Here is a 23,226-nt window from a genome sequence, read left to right as displayed (position 1 = left end):
TGATGTAATTGTTGGTTTCTACAGAACAGTAGTTCATCTTTTGTGATATGATTCTCTGTTAAAACTAAACAAAATAAGAAGGACTAGAACCAGAAGCGAGGTTTCTTTAGAAAAGGCAGTGAATGTAGATGCAGAACTATGACAACAAAAAAAAAAAACGCCTAAATACAGAAATAAAAGGAAAACTGTGGGTGTAAATTACATTAAAGGATCTTTACAATGGTTGTATACAATGGGAAAATGGTTTCAAAGAAAGTGGTTTCAGATTCCAGCTCATATATACCTCACTCTTCTTATATGCAGCTGTGAAAAAAATCTCTTTAGAAAATAGTTTTACAAACTCTACTTTGTATCTATAAATGGTGACTTTAAATGTAATATATCCATCATCCAATTTTATTAAAATGTGTATTTGTAAACAACAAAATGTACGATTTATAAAAAACACTCTTTTCAAATGGTCTACTACATTGTTCACAGTTTCCTATCCAGTAGAAAAGAATGAAATCTGTGTATTCTTGTGTTCTGCTTGTATTCTCTAAATTTTTGCTAATTTCAGGTCGTCTTCTATAACAACAGCAGTCCACATGATCTACAGTGAAAGAAAGAAGCAGGAGAACAGGCATGTTCCTTCACAAGAGAGGGTCATGGAGTGCACATCGAGTCATCCCCATGGCAACCAGCCCCCTAACCCAAAAGACCAAAGGTATTGTATTAAGGTCATAGGTCACAGTGCTACCCATATGGTCGTGTGCTGCATAAGTCATTGATCTGTCAGGGCGCACTAAAGGAATTCAAGCATCACTGACAGACTTTTTGAAAAAGACTACAACTATTCCTGAATGCCATAAATGCCTCCACACCACAACCTCTGCCACCAAACCACCAAAGGCCTGTGGTCAGGAAAAAGAGCGGGAAACCCTGGACATCTGTCTAGGATCTGAATGGAGATGAGGTTTGAGCTGATAATACAAGCCCAATAAAAACTAACACAAACAAAGGTATTGTGTCGGGTAATATTTATTAATGAGAACAAAAGCCCTCATTGAGGATTAAACCATGAAAAAAAGTATAAAAATCAGAGGCATAAGATGGTCCGAAGCGCTGATTCAGTAGAGCAGATTCAAGAACAAACAAGCAATGACATCTGGCTCATATTAATCTAATTTAAAAAATCTCTAGCTTCAGAACAGTAAGGAATAAGAGAGAATCAGAACATGTATGCATCTGTGAATCAATGTATACATGTCTTAATAAATAAATGTGCTTTAAAATGTACAAAGTTCCCAACTATTTCACTGAACTGATCAATTACTGATGATTCTGTACGGCTGTGAATAGCGTGTAAGTGATTTAAAAAACCTCTATAAAATTACTTATAAAATAAAGATTAAAAAAAAGGCTTTTTCTGAAATGTGCGACAATAAAAGAGAGTTTGATTAGTTCTGGATTACAAACGTGACAACAACGGACCCCCAGGTACTGGATGGAGCTCCATAACAACAACAACAAAAACAACAAAAAAGAAAGAACACAGTTCCACTGCCCCACAGCATAATGGCAGCGGGATTTACGCACCTCTAGCTGACACTTGGCATTGAGCATTTTGACCTTAGCTTCTTGTGCAGCTGTTTCAGAGCATCCCATCTAGCTTTTAAACTTTTATGGAGATAACAGAAACTGTTTGTGCAAAACTGAACATCTGTTTCCACTAGGCTCGGGCGATTATGTATATTTTCACAAGTGATTATCATCTGCAGAATTACTGCGATAAACAATATTGTCCTGACTTCTGAGCACTAGACAGCCTTATGCTGCCGCTCGTTATAGTGTCAGAGTTTGATTCAGGTTGATGGAAAAATCAATGCCAACAATGAAAACACACTGCTGGTGTCAAATTCACTTTGCTATTTTTACAGCAGCTTAAAATATGCCCGAGTTTCAACATAGAAACCTGCAGCATTTCTGAAGCAAGGTTAAAACTGAGGGCATTCATCCTTTCCTTTTGTTTCAACACAATGAATAATGTTCAGTGGTGATTATCAAACACCAGATCAGTGTAATCATGCTTCGACACGTATGTGATCAAATGTAGTTTATGTAGACGTCAGCTGAGATTTTAAGTTACTGGTTTGTACGTATACGTAGAGGCCAACTGCTGGTTTAACTGGTGTTTACGTGCAATATCTTTTTACTAGGTGTCATGGAAATGTCGAAATTCCCAGTCAATTTTCCCGGTAAATGGTTTGTTTGGCTGAACACGGCTAAAATACATACACACATACACACCATTATGTCCTAAAGACACAATGATTTTTTTGGCCAGTAAAAGGTTGACCATAAAATAGAATTAATGAATAATTATTTATAAAACATCCCCAATTCTCAACATTTTTAAAGACATCCATTAATATTGTATATCAGCCAAAGGCTACTGTCCACAATGTGCTCACTGGAGCTACCCATATAACTAAAGCATTGACTTTATAGGAGTATTATGATTGGTCCCACTGAATGGGGTCACTAATTCATCTAAACGTATCTGATCAAACACCCTCACCTTAAAACACTTAAAAACAAATTGTAAATAAGATTTCGTCTAGTCCAAATCCGACTTTACATCTTCAAGACACATGTAAGTGAAGACCAGGCACATTGTGGTGTGGTAAAGGCCGCTTCAGGTCAGGAGCTTTCCTCCACGGTAGATGGACAGGTTGGGGTGGAGAGCTGGTCGTAGCTGGGCAGGCTGTCGGACCCAGGCAGTGTATTTCCAGGCCTTGCTGCTTCATTCCCTTCACTCTCTCTCATCAGCAGGTTCAAGGATTCTAAAATGCTTTTCAGAGTCTTGTCCATGTGTGTCATCTGAGTGAGGGACAGAACAGTGCATTATTCGGAGTCCATGGAAAAGTTATACAGCACTTTCTTTCTCACCGTTTACCACCACAAAAAACTATAGTACACTTGTTTAATTTATTTAATTTCCAGCCAAAACTTGTAATGGCCAAGAAGCCATTACTGAGAAAAGGGAATGGGTAAAAAAGAAGAGAACCGACAGTGAGTGGCTGCACCAGAGCTCAGACCTCAACATCACTGAATGACTGGAATGACAAGGTCTTTCAAACTAAGATCAAACAAGAACAATCAAAGCTCTCCTTTTTATTAACCACATGCCGTTAAACCCAGCTGATGAATTAGTGTGTGATGAATGGTTGCAACATTCTTCAAGAATATTAATAACATTATCAAAAGGCTGTTCTGATTATACACATTAACTGAAGTCGATCTGAATGCAAAACACAGTCTGTGTTATCAGCTTTTTAAACGAGCTATTTCGGGACTTCCAGTAAATGATTTTGTTGACATTCCAAGCTGAAACAATACTGTAGTTAAACAAAACCAGACATTTAATTCTTTTAGGAATTTCTAACATGATTAAAGCCACAAACGTAGCTTCTATCAAACACATGAACACATACCTGGCACAAGCTGTTTATGAGTAAGATGTATTACATATGAGTACAGTTGTTTCTTATCCGCCGTTTAAATGATCAAATCCAGGCACGAGGCTGCCATATGTTTATAATATATGTTTAGATGCATATGGAGACACAGTGCTCTGGGGTTAAAGGTCCAATCCATGTTAAGTGGTGTTTGGAGCCAACTCTGTCTACACTCCATTACAAATCAACAGACGAGCTGTCTCCGAGTAACAGCATCGTTTATAGCGAGATAGCGTTAACACACACACTCACAAACACACACCCGAACACACATGGCCATACAGCGCATGGCATGAGGCTCAGCATGTAAACACACACAGGCTCTCCCACGTAGACGCACATATACAAATATACACCCTGCTGACCGCAGAGAGACAAGAGACAGCTCAAATGAAGTGGAAAGAGACACGGAGCTGTCTGCCATGACTGGGAACATCTGAAAGCGCTTACTCTGGATAACTGACATGTTTCAATGTAACGACATTGCATGCTAATACTGTAGCTTGTACTGTGGTCACCAAAGTTTCATGCAAAGCTGCTTAGACCAGAAAGTTAAAGAACTGTTTCCTTTGTACACAGACCAATGCACCTAATTCAGTTGTGTTGAGGAGGGAATAGAAAAACAGGTGAAAAGAAATCCCACTCATAACTGGACTTTCTGAAAGGATGTGACGTTACTGTGAAGCCTCTACTGAGAAGAGGATATATACAGATGTAAAAAATGTAACCACATTCTAAGACTGAGCTTTGAAGGTTTTAAAAAGTCCTGTGATCATAAACACATCAGTAAAATGAAATCTTACGTAATCTACTTGTACCTACTCCGTGTGATGCACATGTATCAAAATCTCACATTTTTGACTTACTATTAAATACATATTTCAAATTAAATACATCTGTCTCACGAATATTCCCACAGGACACCGCAGTTGGAGTCACGGTGGGTGGCAGAGAAGAATAAAGTGAACAGGTCAGCGAGAAGCTCCAGGCGCTTGTTTGCTCCAGCTATTTGTTCCTGTTTATCTCAGACACTGTCTGCTTCCTGTTTACCACAGAATTATGGGAAGAAGCACAGCAGCTCATGGGGCAGGGCATCCTGTCATCTCTGGATGCTGTCATCACTTTCTCCCTTGCAAATAAAACTGTTCCACTAGCCAAAGAGGACACAGAAAAGACAAACGGACTCTTGTTTTTTGCAGCTTTTAGAGTTTTCACAAGGGAAAAAAAACAAAAACGTATTTAAAATAAAATTACATGGAAGTCTTAACAACAAAATGATATCATTGCGATCTAAAATTGTAATTTTAAAGCAGAAAATGCAATATTCTTAAATTTAAACGTTAATGTAAAGGTGTATATATTTAAGATGTACGTACTCTAGTTATTATATGTCCTACAACATTAAAACTTAAATAATTGTTGCAGGAAATTCTTCTGTTACTCCTCTGCCTCTGGCATGACATATACACTACCTGATTATTTGGGAGGTTCTTTTAAGAAAATGTTTGTTGCTTTGATCCCATAATAATCTGCATTGAACCGGTTAGACTGTGATAGATTTACCTAGTAACATAGCTACACTGAGACTCTGAGAGAGAGATGGAGAGTGAGAGACGGCAAGAAAGAGAAGGGGCGGAGGGAGAGAGGGAGGGAGCGTGTAAGCGTGTGTGTGTTCCCCAGAGTTCATGTCTGGGATGAAAAAGTGTTTGTAAAGGGATTTAGAGCCAGAGTGGCAAATGAACAGGAGCAGAGTGAGTGTTTGTAAAGCTCCTGAGTCGCTGTCTGTCAGTCAGACTAAGAGCCTTCTCATTACACACACACACACACACACACACCACACACACACACTTAGAGACTAAATTCACTTATCAGCAGACATCACTCAGAGAAATACTTTTGGGAAAAAGTTAAAAAGTGACATTTCTCACTGAGCTGCTGAGTGAACAATGAGATCTCTATCTGTGGCTTTTTCAACCATAAAATATCCATCAATCCATAACCTCACTAGGAATATTTGAGACTGGGAATTATGTAGTGGGCAAAAGTCGCAGACACTTCATACAGTGAATTATCTTAGCGGTAAACCTGTTTAAGCATGTGCTAATTGGTTCTTTTTAATACAACAACACAGAAGTACATTAAAAACAGTAGTAAGTATATCTTATCTTCCCCAAAAAAGTTTATATCTTTTGGAAAACACACAACGAAACATATGGAAACACATATGGACACACCAAACGTTTTCAAATCAAAGATACTGCTCAGATCACTACATTTTTTATCATTTTCTCAAGTGCCTACAACCTCTGGCCAGTCCCGTCCTAATGCTGGCTCTGTGAATCCTCATCATACAGTGTACACCTCGTAATACTGTCTGAGGTCATTCAGAAAGAGGCAGCTGAGGAATTCAGAGTATCTGGAATTAAGAGTCTCCAACAAATCATTTTTTTTCCCGCTCTGAAGCACAACAAATGCTAAAAATCTCATTCATGCTAAGTTTAGCTCGACACAAATATGACAAACATTACCTTCTCCTCCAGCCTGTTGAGTCTGGAGCCAATAGTATTTGAACCCTTGTCCTTGGCACGGTCTGTTGAAAACGTCACCAAAATAATGAGGACACGACAACAACAATGCAAACAAAATTCTACAAAATACCAACCAGACGTGTGTAGAGAAAAATGATTAATTTAAAGAGATAAATGACAAAGTAAATGGTAGACTGTTTACTGAACCTGAACTTGTCTGGAACAGAGTAATTTTTCCCAAGGACTGATCCAGTCTATAAATCCCAGACATAAAGAATGTGAGATATATTCATCCCTCATTATATGAACAAACAAAAACACATTTTATGATGTAAAATAATATTAATTTACACCTTATGACATTTGTTTAAATAAATAAACATTGATACGTTGAGATGCAAAGGAATGTTTAATAGTCCTTTAAAATGTGTCTAATAATGAGGTAAGTGTGAGTCCAAAGGTGCATAGAAACTCAACCAAATTACACTTAAATGAATAACAAGTTTAAACTAATAAATCATAATCAGATATATCATTAAATTATTTGAAGTAATAATAACTTCAAACAAACTAGCACTAAACTCAACTGTTACACCTTTAAAGGGGAAAGTACATTAGACAGAATACATTCTGACCTCCTTTGAAGCTCTTTGATACGGACCATGAGATTGAGATGGCCTTGAGAATACTGCTCAATCACATCCCTCACATCATAGGGTTTTCGTGCTTGCTGCAAATTACACAGACACACACACAGCGCTGTTTCTGCTTGTTTGGATAGTGACAGACACTACTGCTTGACATGGGCACAGCTTTGACAAAGAAGTCTGAGAGAATGCTGTGAATTCATTGCTGAAGAATTTAAAATAATGAATATCTTGTGAAACATTCACAAAGCCACAAATTCATCAGCACCAGCCCTAGATCAAAGGTTAGCTGAGTGCTAAGATCTCCTAGGGCTTTGAAGTAAAGAAGTCACTTCGGCCGACGCCAAACCTTCATACTAATCAAGCGCTGGTTCCTCACTTTTGAACCTGATTAGACCTGGGCTCTGTCAATCTTAGCTGTTTGGCTTCATTTGAAGTCACTGAGTAATGTGTGTAGAATGAGGGAAGTCACATGTTTGTTATGAGCTTTTGAGTCGCTTAAGCAAGAAAAAAATGCAAACATTCACACGTCCGTGATGGGAAGTAGCTGATTCAAATGAGAGCAAATCTGTTCGAGGAAGAGCAAACATCAGCAAGAGTTTGGACACAGAGGAACTGGCCGACAGTCCCACACACAGTCACTGGGGGAGGGGGGGAGGAGGGGATTTCAAAGATACGCAAGTGTGGTAAGCAAAGGCAACTAAAGGGGCACTAACAGGGAGGAAGTACAATGAGAGAAAAACAACAGAAAACTGTGACCAGTGTCGAGTGTCTAATGCAAGAAGAGGGGGACGGTGTGTATAATAGTGGGGCTGGGTGATGTAATCAGATATCACTAACGGCTCACAAGTAACTTGATGCTCGAGCTTGAAAGTCAATACTCACTTTTGCTGAGAACAAGAATGGGTGGAGGGCGGGGTGCAAATTTTACGTAATTGTTAACATTTTTTAAAAAAAAAAAAAAACAAACCAAAAACTTATTTTTCTTCAGGATCAGTCTGTAATGATCATGACAACTTAGTGGACAGGTGATCTGCACCTAAAACTGTGTTTTCAAAAACTTTTAAAAGTTAAAAAAGGTCTACAAGCTTGTATTAGTATTTAATCAAACAGAAAAAACTGTAAAAAACAGTAAAAAACAGTAAAAAAAAAAAAAAAAAGATCTCTCAGTTGTAACACTGCAAAATAATATTAAAATTTTAATTGGAATTTACGGAATGTCACTTACCTGAAACTTCTTCTTAGCCACGAAGTAGCGCATTCTCTGGATCACTCGGATGGCAGCACGGTGAGAATCCCGCAACCTGGGTGTTTATAGATAAAGTTACCGAAGCGGTCATGATTGAAATGTAAATGAAAGGCAGAAAGATGTATGACTCTGAGAAAGCATTCATAAAGTATCTATTTAAAGCATGGGAGAGTGTTTCCTAAAGCATAAAAAATGAAAAGAATAGGAAATGACACCCATTCCAGTTATTTTCATGGGTCGCAGGGTGTGTCTGAATTCATGCCTGGCCAATGTATATATTATGTCATTACAGCTCCCAGTAAAGGAAAATAAAGCTGCCTGCAGGATCGTCAAGTCAACAGTTTCAAAACACTGAGTGCACTTCAGACAGAAGCATTTGCAAATCAATCCTATCATTGGGAAGGGCCCTCAGGTGAGGCTTGAAGCTGACTCTGCAGATGGCATGGACCAAGGCAAAGAGACACAGGAAGGGGTATTAACCAGGACATGGAGTGTAGAGAGTCTTTGTTAAAGACTGTGTGAAAGAACACATTTTATTTTCATTCATTTCCATGTCTTAGAAAAACCACAGAACAGTTGATAGCACCAGATCCAACAAAATGCTCCCAAATTTGCCTTTTAGAAAAGATCTGTTTAATTTTCACTTTAAAGTATCGATTACAGTCTGTAACTGCGTAACTATAAAGTGTACTTGCTGTATATGGCCGGAGGAACTGACCATATGGACAATGCATGTAGTAACAAGGAGGTCACTTTAATTTCATGGCATCAGATCATTTGAACCCAGCAGCTGTCTTTGACATTAGGTGAAAATTTCATGAATCGACCAATAGAATTGCTCCAAACTGACTTGGAATTAAATAATTTTACATTGACGTCTGCTGTAAAGTCACTAAGACAACACTGATACGAGACACTATTATTCATATATTCATTCATTATCTGTAAGCGCTTATCCAATTCAGGGTCGTGGTCAATCATTGGGCACAAGGCAGGAATACACCCTGGAGGGGGCGCCAGCCCTTCACAGGGCAACACAGACACACACACACATTCACACCTACGGACACTTTTGAGTCGCCAATCCACCTACCAGCGTGTGTTTTTGGACCGTGGGTGGAAACCGGAGCACCCGGAGGAAACCCACGCGGACACGGGGAGAACACACCACACTCCTCACAGACAGTCACCCGGAGCCGGAATAGAACCCACAACCTCCAGGTTCCTGGAGCTGTGTGACTCTTTTCCATAAATGCCATACAGACTCTAACTACCAAACTACCTGTTGCGCCACCGTGCCGCCCACACTATTATTTTATTATATAATATTTCATAGCCATTTTTAGAAATGCCTGTAAGCCGTGTCAGTCTTTTCATTAAATATGTGGCATAGATATTGGACACATGCAGGGGCTTTATTTTAGAAACTGCTGGGGATTTTTATGCATAATACTCTCTACAGCAGGAGTCATCCATCGTATCCAAAATGGCGCAGGTTTTCATTCCAACTAAACACGAGCACACCCAGTATAACAGTTTGGAAACAGACTAGTTGATTAAACAAGTAGAATCAGGTGTACTACTGCCTAATTGGAATGAAAGCCTGCAGCCACACCGGCCCTTTGTGGATAAGACTGGTGACCCCTGCTCTAGAGTATGGTGCCAACAGGGTGGCAGTTCAGTTGGTAGAAATACCTTGTTGATGACCGAGGTGAGAAGAGAATGTCGAGACTTGTCCGAACTGACAGGAAAGCCACAGAAACACAAATAACCACTCCCTACAACACTTATGATCAGAAAACCATCTCTGAATATATAGCCTGTTTAACCTTAAGGTGGATGGGCTACAACAGTGGAAGACCACATGAAGTTTCATCCCTGTCAAACAAAAAGAATTACCTGTGTCAACAGTGGGCATAGGTTCACTAAAACCGGACAGTTAGAGCTCCTGTGAGGTGGTTTGATTACTGCTGATATTGTAGCCATCTGAGACCAAGAGTGCAAAAATGGCTTCACATTCCCCTTCATCACAGTGTGCACAGTACTAGCTGGTGTGGGCGTCTATCAGCTGATGTGCTGATGTGCAGATCTAGGTGGCATTCTCCTCTGGGTTGGAGGCACAGTGTGTCTGGAGGACTCCTAGCTAACGGTGGAATGTTTGCGGAGAACATTTGCTAAAAATTTGGGGTCTAAAAACAAAACGTTCCTATTTTAACAGCTTACGATCGGAAAAGTGTCACATAGGCGAATCTCTGCTGCCACATCGTGAAACAAAGATCTGGCACAATCAACAGAAATCCATAGACTCCACTTGCCTTGTGTTGACAAGCAGGTGGTGGTGTTATCGTGTGGGAAATTTTTTTCTTGGCACAAATCGAACCTCCTGAAACCGCCCAAGCACCACTTGAATGCCTCTGCCCATTGAACTATTATTGTTGACCATGTGCATCCCTTTATTTACTGGTCTTTTAATGGCTACATCCAGCATGATAATGCACCTTGTCACAAATCCCAGTTCAACTTCAACTTGTTTCAGAAACAAAACAATGCCTTCAGTATATAAAACATATGGGACATATGTAAGACCCCCACATTCAGACACCACTAATAAACAAAAGTGTGTGTCTGAGGGGACATTTCCTTCTTATTATACACAAAAGAATCACTTAGTGTAATTGGAAATTAGCATTTTGTTTCTTTATTGTGTGGAATGTATGTATGTATGTGTCAATCCATGTGACTTAGTCTTCATGTAGTATGTATCTGTGCTGTATTCCCATAATAATGCTACCATCTGGTGTGTGTCACACAAACTCCAGTCACAAGAGCCCCTCAAAGAAAGGCATTAGCATTAGACAGCCTGCAGGCTACCAGGCCTGGTTGAGTTCATGGACATGGCTGCCTGAGGGAGTCTAGACCTTCCTTGGCAAGGAAATGGAGGATGATACATATATGCATGGCTCCAGGCAACTGCCAATATACGGCTCCCTAGTGAGCCATTTAGGAATTCAACCAGCATCCCTTCAGAAACATTTCCAGCATTAAGTGCTAATATTCCTTACTTATAGCTCCCATGATTCATGCTATTAAAGAAAACGACTCTGTAAATTAAAATTAGCGCATAAAAACTAACTAGATATAAAAATTACTATGCAAAACCAAAGATAATGGGCTTTTTTAATATCAATCTTATTATGATTCACCAAAGCAGCTGAGAACAGGAAAAACCCCTGGATGATAAAGATGGATAACATACTGTCATAAAAGCGCGAACACATATTCAAAACGTCATCCTTGACCCATGTCTTACATTCCAGTGAAAGGTAAGACATTCATTACATGACTAAAGGAACTATCATTTGGCTATTTAGACTTCAGTGTGAGCCATAAAATGCTGCACCACAGCAGAAAAATACAAACCGTGGGACAAGGTTCTTACAGTGTTTCTCCCAGACTTTTTTTTTCCTGGAGTAAATCTATCCAGTAAAACTGACCTATCCTTGCTCTGGATGCTAATTTGTTCTTTCATAGCAACTTTAATGAGGTTGGACATATTTTTCAGTACATTTTTTGAGGCCAAACAATGTTTCATCTTGTAAAAGTAACTCTAAGCTAAAATTACCATATTTATCACTGCCATTTCCAATCCTTTTTTTAAAATTTACATTTTAAAATGGAAGCTCACATGAAAGGGTTTTTTTGCTAGCTTGTTCAACTTCATAATGTTTGCTATGAAAGTGTGAATGCAGTAGAATAGATTAGAAGGGTACTCCAGTGCAGGACCAAGACTGGGAAACACTGTCATGTGAAGACTCAAGTCCTTTAAGGAGTGGCTCTATAATCCAGGCACTGTGCCTAGGAGAGATAACTAAGAACACAGTGTTCTGGAATTAGACCATAACTAACAATCATTCCAGTGAACCAGTAGATTGTGGACAGTGTATATATGTGTGTGTGTGTGTGTGTGTGTGTGTGTGAGAGAGAGAGAGAGAGAGAGCGTGAGTGAGCGAAAGAGAGAGAGAGAGAGAGAGAGGGCTGGAACATGGGAACCAACCCATCTGTCCACGAGGCAGCGCCACTTCCTCTCCTCAGCCCTGGTTACCAGCATAGCAACGCTGGTCTCATGACCTCAACAGGGTCACCATCTGCCTCTGGTGCTGGCACAAAGCCTGGCTAATGGCAAACACTGGCAAAAACCTCGGCAAAGGGGAGAAAGGGTTCCCTTGGGACCAGTGGGGCAAGCAAGAGACACATACATAGAGACAGATAGAAAGTGAAAGAGAGAGAGAACAACAGAAAGGAGGAGACCAACAGAGGAAGGCGAATCTCTTGTCCATTCCCAATCCAATTTCACACTGGTTGATAGCAGCCAGATGTGAATAAAGTAGAACATCCACAATAAAAAGGGGAGTTTGTCTGAAAAAGAAGATAGAATCAAGTAGAAACTGAGATATTCTGATTTCCAATGTACTGCTGTAGACCACAGTACACAACAAAAGCATGGGCATCTTAGCATCAGTCAATCCATAACAGAGTGAGGGTTTTCACCAGTTTTACCCGTGCTTAAATACTTTCAGTTTAAGTCATCCCCATGCCCACACAGATGCTACACATACCAACTAAAAGCTAAACTACAATATGAGTAGATATATTACAACCTAGTGTAGCTCATGCTGCACCACAGAGAAACATAATGACTGCTTTGTTGTCCTTTTATTGTTGCGCTTTGAAAGAGCTTAAGAAGCATGTGATTAAGAAAATGTACAGGTAGTCAGTGTTCGGTACAGGGATGGACAAGGTTTGGACTACTTTCCTTTCATTGGAAAACCATTTTCAAAATCTTGTGTTGTCCAGGATTATGCCTAATCTTTTCACCTCCAGGATTTATGTTTTTTATTTGATTTTATGTTGTTTATTTTACACATTTCTATAATGAAAGATGACAAATATTCACCTCACCTCAAATGATGTAGATTATTTGTACGGTATTACGCATCTGTGTACATCAGGGGATACGAACACAAGACTAAAAGTCAGGGCAACATCAAGTTTAGTGGTTGACAAAACGCAATACATCAAACCAAAACCATCCGTCTGTATTTTACCGATGACCAGAACAGTACGAAGGTCATAATGTGCGTGTATGTGCATGTAGACCCAAACGGATGTTGTGCTTGTGTCAATGACAGTGACAAGAACACCAAATAAAGATCAAAGTCTTGCAGCGTGGGACAGGAAACAGCCACGCCATAACTGACATCAACACGGTGCTCCAAAAATCCTGCCCACGCTCGCTTTAAATGAACTGAGCTCTGTCTCACAGGGCGTGTTCAACAAACAAGGCCCTGCTCTTTAATTACTGACCTCAGCTCAGGATGGGCTGGCCGTGGTGAATGGTCATCAACGGGGGGGAAAATAAATGATGGCTGATCCTGGAGCACTAGCTGCAGGCAACTCCTCTTAAGCACAGAGCACAAAGGCTTTGTTGGGTGCATCTCTAGGCTTTGATTGGAGCTAAACTGATAGTGACGCTATAGAGTTAAGCAGTGTGGTAAACAGTCCTAAAACTTCAGAGTGGAGTCATTAACAGGGAAATGGAGAAGTAAACAATGTGAGAGGACAGAGGAGGATTTTCTGCCTGGCTAACACAGACCAAAATGATAACTTCAGAACGATATGGACATTTAGAGACATCTTTGCTTTCTAAAATCATGAAGAGATTTCATTTTGAAATATTTTGAGAAGGCAAACTATGTATGAACATTTAAATGTTCATTAATCAGCGATAAATTAAACACCCAGTGTTTTTGAAGATTCAATGCCTACGTTCATCAATTATTTCAAATATTATCCTACATGCTCTTCTAATTTCTCGTCTACAGGTTTGAATGTGTTTTTAGGTTGCCTGAGGCCAGCACTGCAGGATCAGCTCAACTGGCTCAAACTGTAAAGAAGAGTATTGAATTGTGCTTTGCATCAATTTACAACACTTTCAAGTAACTGTGGCACCAAGCCCCTCCATCTGTTGCAATTAATCCCACCAATGGGGTTAACTGTAATGCTTGCACTCATGGCACTGTCCGCTAAATTGTTCCTGAATGGTATGGTCTGGAAACAAATATATATTCTATGAATTGTTTTAACTAGAGGGGTATTTAGGTTTTTTTTTTTTAAGAACATTGAAATTGTTGCAAAGTGAGCAGAGGCCAAAACCATCAGCATTAACAGAGTTAGAATTGATAAAGGGAACATCAACGTTTTTGGTGAAACGCAGTTCTCTCTCGCCTTTAAGAATACTTGTCACTGTTGGAACAAAACCTTGTATCTCCAGAATGTTGTTTTATAGGATGGTAAAACAGGATATTCAATAAAGCCTTGTGTCTTCAAAATGGGAACCATATTATGAAGCTTTGTTTTGGCCTTGTGTTAATGTAGGAACAGCAGTAGGATTTTTTTACAGTTCTGGATTACATTTTTTACAGCTGACATTTACTGTAAAAAAAACAACACTTTTTATAAAATTCAGATGTTGTTTCCTTTCCATCATGTGCTGATCTCAAGCCTGTTTGCATGCTCGAAACTGGTCAAAACTGTGTTTTCGAAGCTCCAGTGTCAGTAAGTGTGTACATAAACAAACTGGATTAATCCGACATGCTAAACTCTCTCTCTCTCTGTTCATGGCTGAGGCATCTGAATTGTTTTAGACGACAGAGAGAAGTCTAAACATTGAAAAGAATGAACCGAGATGAGGCCCTATTCCTGTTCCACAGGTGGGTAATATTGACTTATTTTTGCTGTTTCAGATCACTTAGTGTGGAAATGTTTCAGACAGCTAACTGCAGACAGCTAGCCGCAGAAAGCTAACCGCAAAACCAAAAGTGCTACAAAATGAAACAACAAAAGTTATGAATGAGTTTCAGTGGTTATTTGAACAGTGAATAAAAATGTACATACAAGCCAAACTGCAGCCACATACAAACAACAGTGATTTTTTTCCCCCTCAGACACACTGTTCCACCTTAAAAGACGCTGACCTTCTGAATGTAAACGAACAGAGAGAACTGCATTTTCCCACAATTGTAGACATGCCCTTTAATGACAAACGGAGAGAACCGTGTACACAATAAGGCTAAAATTGCTAACATTATTGGCTCTTTAGTGAGCACCGAAATGGTTAAGTTTCATGAGCAAGTATTTCTTCAAGCATCGTTTTACTGACCTCTCCCCAGCGGGGCACAGCTAATCTCAATGTAATCAGGACTAGACAAACAGGAAGAAAAACAATCAGCTTCTGCAGTTTCTCTCTAATCTTATCATCAAGAGAGAGAAACCTTAAGCCAGTGCAAGTGCAGGGCAACTGAAACAAACAACACTCACTCATTTATTCACACACACACACACACACACACACACACAAATACTCACATGCAAACACACAAGTTTTATATATATTTAATCCCATGAGCAGATACTTTTCACTTTAGTCACATACACTCAAACATGGTCTGCAGTGTGTAGCCTTGTCCTAGTGTTTTTTTCTTATGTCATCGTTTCGAAACTCAAAATACAGACTGAACGCAGACAAAAATCCCCATGACTAAACCGGTGAAAGATGACTAATAAAGCCTCTCCTGAATCTGAGTCTGTTACTATAGCAACCCTCTCTCTCTCTCTCACACACACACACACACACACACACAGCCCCACCCCACACCCAGCCGAGTCAGAGTGCACTCTTGTCCTCGTCTCTACAGAGTCAAAAGTTGAAGTTCTTTTGTGTGGCTGTGTTGCGCTATGGGCTCTGAGAGCACAGGGCTGGGCACTAAAAGGCTGGAGGGGCCCCGACTGTGGCTCTAAGAATAGCCCCCTGCAGAAGGAGGGGAACAACACACTGATTAGCCTCAGTCTGTAGGGAGACTTCTGCGCAATAAAAGCTCGCAAATCCAAACACCGGCCCTCTCCTCCACTTTCAGCTCAAATGCCTCAATGACGTTTTTATAAGTGGTCAGCGGTGATAAGCGCATGTGAGGCTCCAGTCACTGATAATCATTGACCAGGAGCAGGAAACTGGAGGATCGTCAGTCAGACTGTCAAGCTGGGTCAGTGGCACAGGACTGGGGAAGTCGCACTCACTCACACAAACACACTCAGTTGATTTTATACCACGTCAGAACACGGGGTCACGTGTAATAACCTAATTAAAATATATAACATCAATACAAGCAGGTTATATTTTAAACATTCTCATAGACTTCCCCATATTTAAGCTTCCCCAAGCTTAGTGGATCAGAACAATAGGCAACATTATTTTTTGCTTAGTTCTGTTTATTATGATCTCCTCTTTTATTTATCACTGAATTCTTAACTGTGACATGTGACTCAGGCCTCAATAATCAACAGGAAACATGTTTCAAGAGCACAGGTCAAGACCATATTGCTGATCCTGGCATTGTAATTTACTGCTTTTCTCCAGTTTCCTTTCCAAAGGTTAGGACATTTTTGCCTTGAAAAAACACACACATACACCCACACCACACCCACACAGTGAAAAAGGGGTCCCTGTGGCTTCAGTCAGGCAAACCTCTTTCATCCTCACCATCAAAGAACCAGTCTAGCATGCGGAGTATTAAATATCCTTATTAAGGTTGAGTCAGAGTGCTGCTGGGACCACGCAAGCCTTTCTGTCTTTGCCCCATGACTGAATGGTTTATGGTTCAAATCTGCTGCCTCCCGACGCTGAGGAGCAGACAAACAAGTGCCACTCAGCAAGTCCATACACATCCCCCTATTTACACGTCTCTGCCCAGGGTAGTCACTGAGGTTAAGCTTTGTGGTTTTCTTGCTGGTGTATACTAATATTATGTTCAGAGGATATCTACAGGCATATGTCGTTGGGTTGATATGTTCACCTCTTGTGCCTTGTATAGAACTGTTGGCAATATAAACATTGTGTGCTTATTTAAGTATGGCACACTATGTAGTGCAGTTTACAAGCTGCCAAAACAGATTCCTATATGTTGTACAACATTAATGTTTCCCATTATGATTATCCAAGTTATTTTCTATAGAAACTAATATCAACATTTTATTATCAAGTTGGGCGGCAGGGTGGTGCAGCAGGTAGTGTCGCAGTAACACAGCTCCAAGGGCCTGGAGGTTGTGGGTTTGATTCCCGCTCTGGGTGACTGTCTGTGAGGAGTTGGTGTGTTCTCCCCGTGTCTGCGTGGGTTTCCTCCGGGTGCTCCGGTGTCCTCCCACCGTCCAAAAACACACGTTGGTAGGTGGATTAGCGACTCAAAAGTGTTCGTAGGTGTGAGTGAATGTGTGTGTGTGTGTGTTGCCCTGTGAAGGACTGGCGCCCCCTCCAGGGTGTATTGCCACCTTGCGCCCAATAATTGCAGGTAGGCTCTGGACCCACCACGACCCTGAACTGGATAAGCGCTTACAGATAATGAATGAATGAATGAATAAATATTATCAAGTTGCAGAGAAAGGTCACCAGAAACTACTGTAAATAAGAGGCAGTACCTGTCTGTATGGTAAAACAGTGATGTTTGAAATAGTAAAAAAAGGATTTAACACCGACATGCCCAATGTGATCACACTTTGTGTGATGATGAAAAATAAAATGTATGATGTTGTTTATAATACTTTGCGATGCCTAATCAAGAAGTTTATGACAAATTACATAAACCCATAAAACTTTATATATTGTCACTGTCAAAAAAAAAAAAAATATGTTTAGTTTACTACATCACTTGAACACAGCAGTTGTCCTTCACATTGTGTGAAAATATCCTGACAAATCGACCAATAGAAATGCTCCAAAATTACCTGGAATAAAATCTTTTTTACTTTGATTTCCAGTGAAAGTTAAAACATTTTTTCCTTCACCTATAAAGTAACGATTTTGGTGATGCATGTCTTCCTTTGGACAGTGATGACATCTTACCATTTAAAATCACCTTTGTTGATCTTGGCGTGCATATCACAAAAAGCTCTGGAAATGTCTTTCAGACCAAATTTGCTCCTGATTTCACTGTTGATGATTTGGAACATTGCTCTCTGCTATCATCTTTCATTGCAGTAAAATTAACACTCTCCCTAAATTTTCACTTCTTCAATGTCTACAAGTATCACTTTAAAATACCCCTTGCTCTGTCCTCCATTACAGGACCCTTCTCCTCCTTCAAAAATACACGTGTCAAAGCAGAACTCAAGTTCAGGAATCACTATAAGCTAGTTTGTTTTTCTGCTCCTGTACCTTCCAACCTGGCTTTACCGCCTATTGTTGATAATAATTATCTATTATACACAAATAAGCTCTTTACAAACCACCTTATTACATGTCATTACAGCCTTATGGGAGGAGAAACTGAAACATCTGATGACCTCTTCTATTTGCGCTTGGCAAGGTCTTGAATTCAGAGCAAAAAAGATACAAGATTATTAAAAAAATACAAGATCAGAAGTCTAATTGTATGAAATGCAACCAGACTCATTCAAACCAGGCTGCTCTGGATCAAAGCTGTTTAAAACGCAAAAATAAACCCACACTAAAACTTCTGATGAATTCTGGGCAATGTGGACCCCTTTTTCTTTTGTTAAATGATTACATTTCCCTTCAATTCTCATGTGATTTGCATTTATATGCATTTATTCTACTCTGGAGATTGAAATAAAGACACTCGGCTGATGTTAGAAGCCTGAAAATGGACACATAGGTTTTAAAATGTATTCTATTGCTTAATCTATTTTTTTTTTAAATATTATTATTATATGTTTTTTTTTTCCTGATTTACACCCTGTCCTGTTTATATATATATATTTTTTATTTTGACGTGTTGTTTCTACTAATTAGAATTATGTTCTCCCAGATTAGTTACTTCATGGCAAAAGGTAAGAAAGGGTGAGGTGTGCTTAAGACAAGCAGTCGCGAAGAGTGGATGACTGGATGAAAATGAAAGATTCTCTTTCCCTTGATAGAAAATAGGTTTGGTGAGTGTGAGGCCGTTTTTCAGGACGATACTATGTCTCAACACAGAACAAATAGTGGAAAGGGATATCAACACAAAGAGCAAAGAGTCAGATCTTAATCCCACTGAAAATGTATGATGGTAATTTTAAAAACGGGCCAATAACAAGGCTACAGTCATCAAATACGATCTGTCAAATGCTCCTGCTGCAGAAAATAGAAATCACCTTGAAAATGAATATTATTTTTCATTAGTCAATGCCTCAAGGAATGTATTAATTAAAATAGTTTCGTTTAAATTGAGGCATGTTTAATGAGTCCAGAAAATACAGCTATTAAACTAAACCTGCTTTGTGTCGTATCTGTGATTTGTTCATTTGCTACAAAGTAAATATTCTGAGTGAGCATTCTCAAAGTGTAGTGATTCCATTATTTTCGTCAGGTGTGGTATTCCCTTTCTCTGTGTCTTTTCCTGTACTTTTCTGCACCCCACCTCTCTCTTTTTCTCTACTCAGCTGACTCTCGCTCCATGTCCCTTGTTAGCTCTGACAAACTGTAACGAAACGCAATTACTGTTAAAGAGGGAAGAAAGGGTGGCCGTGACGGCCCAGATAAAGAGACTTGTGCTGGCAAGCCGCGCTGAAGAGGCATTAGTGAGCCAACGATCCTGTCCTATTCAGCATGCCTCACACACTCCTACACACTCTGTTAGACACACACACACACACACACACCAACCTAAACAGTACACGGAGTCAGTTCTAACAGAAATCACTTACAAATTTCATCTTCTTTTTTGAGTCCTTCAAAAGAAAATATAGTTCTTTTATGTTTTCCAGTTTTATGTTTATTAATCATATCAGCAACAAATGTGGTTCACAAAAATTCACTTCATTCACACGGGTGCATTTGTTTTATATGAATATTATCCATTAATATCAGTGCAATTTCTGTTTTCTGTGTGCATTATCAACCTTTTATCAGCACATAAATATAAACATATTGGTCTGTCATTTCCAATTTAAATTAACTAAATATTCAACAGCATGGTTCATTAGAAACACACAGAATAATCAAGAATAATGATTAAAAAAACTGTTTAAATCAAACCGCTCCCTTCCTATGTTTCATAGAGAGTGTATTTGAAAACAAACTTGTGAAAACCGCTGTTTTGAATGCACTGGTTTTGTGATGTCATAAAAAAAGATTTCAAATAACCCCCATTCAACATTAAATAATTTTGTTGCTCACAAATTAGTTAACATCACCAGCCAATCAAAACAGAGCTCATTTACATGTAGCAATTTTAAGGGCACAACAACAAAACACCACACTTACATTAAACATGTGGGAATCAGGACAAGATGTTACAATGAATATGAACAAAAAAAATGTATAAAACAGAACTTTAAAAGCAGCCAAACACTGAGGTAGACCTTTAATAAAATGCGTAAAAAAATGTAACTAATATTTCAGTTACAATTTCTGAACAGCACAAGCCAGGCCCTAAGGTGATTGATCCTTACGATAAGAGTGTTTCTAACAAAGCTGCCACTGCAGACTTAGCTCAGGAGTTCAGTTCAACTGGAGCTGCTTGTCAATCAGGCTATTGTCCGGAGTGTGTGGAGCTGCAGACAATGGCTCTTTGTCTCTGGACTGGAGTGGACAACCGGGCCCTGCCTCGGCCACAAGAAGCCCTTCTCTGTTTGCTGAGAATAAATCAATCTTTTGAGCCTTTGGTAAACCACACACCCCACTGTCACAAGGCAAGAGCAGCAAATCTGAGCAGAAGCAGACGAACACATGCTCACTCATTCATTCACTCACTTGCTCACTCTCCCACTGACTTGTTCACTCTGTGTCTCGGTCACTCATACACCTGCTTCTGCTGTGACACTGCTGTGACTCTGCTGCTTTTCCCTGTGGCTAGAAGCATGATTTTTTGGGTGCACAAACAATACACAGCAGTTTACAGAATAAATAAAACACTACCACTTTACAATAAGGGTACATTTATTAATGGTATCTTTTAATTAAGCACTAAGTCAGTAATAAGCATTACTTTATTAATTTAAGTCAAAATTAATGATTAAATAATGATTTTTATGCTAGTTCTTATTTCTTTTCATTACTTAATGATAAATTGTGACATGACTTGGTTTTTTACTATTTTAAGTATCATTATTTATTAATGTATCCTTATTGTAAAATGTTACCTAATTTGTTTTTGCATATTATTCCTAAATCATTTACAGTGATATTCTATGTATTTTTCAATTGTTTAAGTTTTTATTGGCACAAGGAAAAGCTTGTATTGGGTGAGAAAAAAAGGTTTGATTTAAAAGAATTTAAGGCATTCTTCGCACCCTGTGATTTTTAAACTAATTTAAATGGTATTTCCATCCATAAATCCATAAAATTGGATTGAATCATTAAGAAAATGTGCACTTGCGTTTAATCTATAAACCTTTCTGATTCTGAAAAATCCTTAGTATTTCAGGTAATTTTAGGTGAACCTGAGTAAAAACTAAAAATAATTGAAACCATAAGAAGTGTTTTAGTCCAGACTTCTTTTAAATAGGGCCCAATCTGAACAAAGGTTATTTACATATATATTACTTAAAGGGCTCTAAACAAAATGTGAAAGTGTGAAGGATTGATAAAGTTTGTAAACTGTCTTTTAAATATAAATATCAACAACATTTTTATAAATAAAATAACACTAAACTCATGAGTCAGATAAACACAATGCTAGATATTATTGAGCTTATTTTAGAGTCTAGTGCATTGGGAAAGAGTGTGTACTCATCAAAGTGTTTCCTATCACCTGAAAGTGTGTGTGTGTGTGTGTATGTGTGCGCGTGTACATAAGAGTGTGTGCACACAGTCACAGAGGCGTAGTTAAGGCATTGTTCTCTCTCCCCACCCCCAATGCAGCCGAGCTGCTTCAGCTGCAGACATGGGGAGGGCTCCGGGCCTCTCCCTCCTCTTAAGTTAACAGGCCAAGGTCAGAGGTCAGTGAAGGAGAAAGGTTGTGAGCAACACGCCCTGAGAGTAGGGAAAGAAAAGGGAAGGAATACTGTGCTACAAAGAGATATGAAGACTTTTCACTTTTTGAGTTTTGACTTATCTGCTCTGTTGGAGACAAACCAACACACATCAGACCCAACGAGAGGGAGGGAGGGAGGAGAGAGAGAGAGAGAGAGAGAGAGAGAGAGAGAGAGAGAGAGAGAGAGAGAGAGAGAGAGACAGAGAGGAGACAAACCAACAGGGATCAGACCCACAGAGAGAGAGAGAGAGAGAGAGAGAGACCAACACACATCAGACCCACCGAGAGAGAGAGAGAGAGAGAGAGAGAGACAGACACAGAGAGGAGACAAACCAACAGGCATCAGACCCACAGAGAGAGAGAGAGAGAGAGAGAGAGAGAGAGAGAGAGAGAGAGAGAAACCAACAGGCATCAGACACACTGAATCACAGAGAGAGAGAGAGAGAGAGAGAGAGAGAGAGACACACACACACAGAGGAGACAAACCAACAGGGATCAGACCCACAGAGAGAGAGAGAGAGAGCGAGAGAGAGAGAGAGAGACCAACACACATCAGACCCACCGAGAGAGAGAGAGAGAGAGACAGACACAGAGAGGAGACAAACCAACAGGCATCAGACCCACAGAGAGAGAGAGAGAGAGAGAGAGAGAGAGAGACAAACCAACAGGAATCAGACACACTGAATCACAGAGAGAGAGAGAGAGAGAGAGAGAGAGAGAGAGAGAGAGAGAGGGAGGTGACAGAGAGACAGAGAGTCAGAGAGAGTTAGCGAGGGAGAGAGAGAAAGAGAGAGAGGTGACAGAGAGATAGAGAGAGAGACAGACACAGAGAGAGAGAGAGAGAGAGAGAGAGAGAGAGACAGAGAGAGAAATAAATGAAAGCTAGGAAAGAAAAAAGAGAGAGAGCAAGACCAAAAAGAAAAGGAGAGAAAGCCAGCTGTTACCATTGCATCTCAGTGTGAGATGAGTGAAAGCTCATTAAACTTCAAAGATCAAACAGAGGCAGGCAGTGACAAGAGAGCCTTTGTGGAGGAGATGTAATATGTGTGCTGAAAAAGGAGAGGAGAGGAGAGGTGGAACAAATCAAGTCCCCAGCTGGGAGAAAAAATGTTATACAATCCATTTAAAATTAAAATAACAAAATAAATAAATGAATATAACATTGACAAAACAAAGAGCACCAGGGCTGTGTAAGCAAAATTGTAATGCTTTTCTTCAGGCTCAAAACTACCGTTCCAGTCTCAAATATAGTGTATAAATGTTGTCCTTTACGTTAAT

The 23,226-nt window shown here is 39.6% G+C and overlaps 1 protein-coding gene across 2 annotated transcripts in view; it reads right to left on the bottom strand.

Annotated features, from left to right (window-relative positions):
* Positions 1-409: 409 nt before the first annotated feature.
* LOC136677225 (potassium voltage-gated channel subfamily KQT member 1-like) overlaps positions 410-23,226 on the bottom strand; it is a 46,765-nt gene continuing 23,948 nt past the window's right edge. The window contains exons 14-18 of one of the 2 annotated variants that reach the window (XM_066654696.1): positions 7,904-7,979; positions 6,664-6,758; positions 6,236-6,282; positions 6,029-6,090; positions 410-2,862 (exon numbers count right to left, since the gene is read on the bottom strand). In XM_066654696.1, coding sequence (XP_066510793.1) covers positions 2,683-2,862; positions 6,029-6,090; positions 6,236-6,282; positions 6,664-6,758; positions 7,904-7,979 — 460 coding nt within the window. In that variant the 3' untranslated portion in view covers positions 410-2,682. The remainder of the gene's footprint in view (positions 2,863-6,028; positions 6,091-6,235; positions 6,283-6,663; positions 6,759-7,903; positions 7,980-23,226) is intronic. The other variant, XM_066654697.1, reaches the window with a different exon arrangement.

The sequence above is a fragment of the Hoplias malabaricus genome, chromosome X2, assembly GCF_029633855.1.
Source record: "Hoplias malabaricus isolate fHopMal1 chromosome X2, fHopMal1.hap1, whole genome shotgun sequence".
Taxonomy (NCBI): Eukaryota; Metazoa; Chordata; class Actinopteri; order Characiformes; family Erythrinidae; genus Hoplias; species Hoplias malabaricus.
The sequence above is the reverse complement of the archived record's forward strand: the minus strand, read 5'-3'. Positions and strand labels throughout refer to the sequence as shown.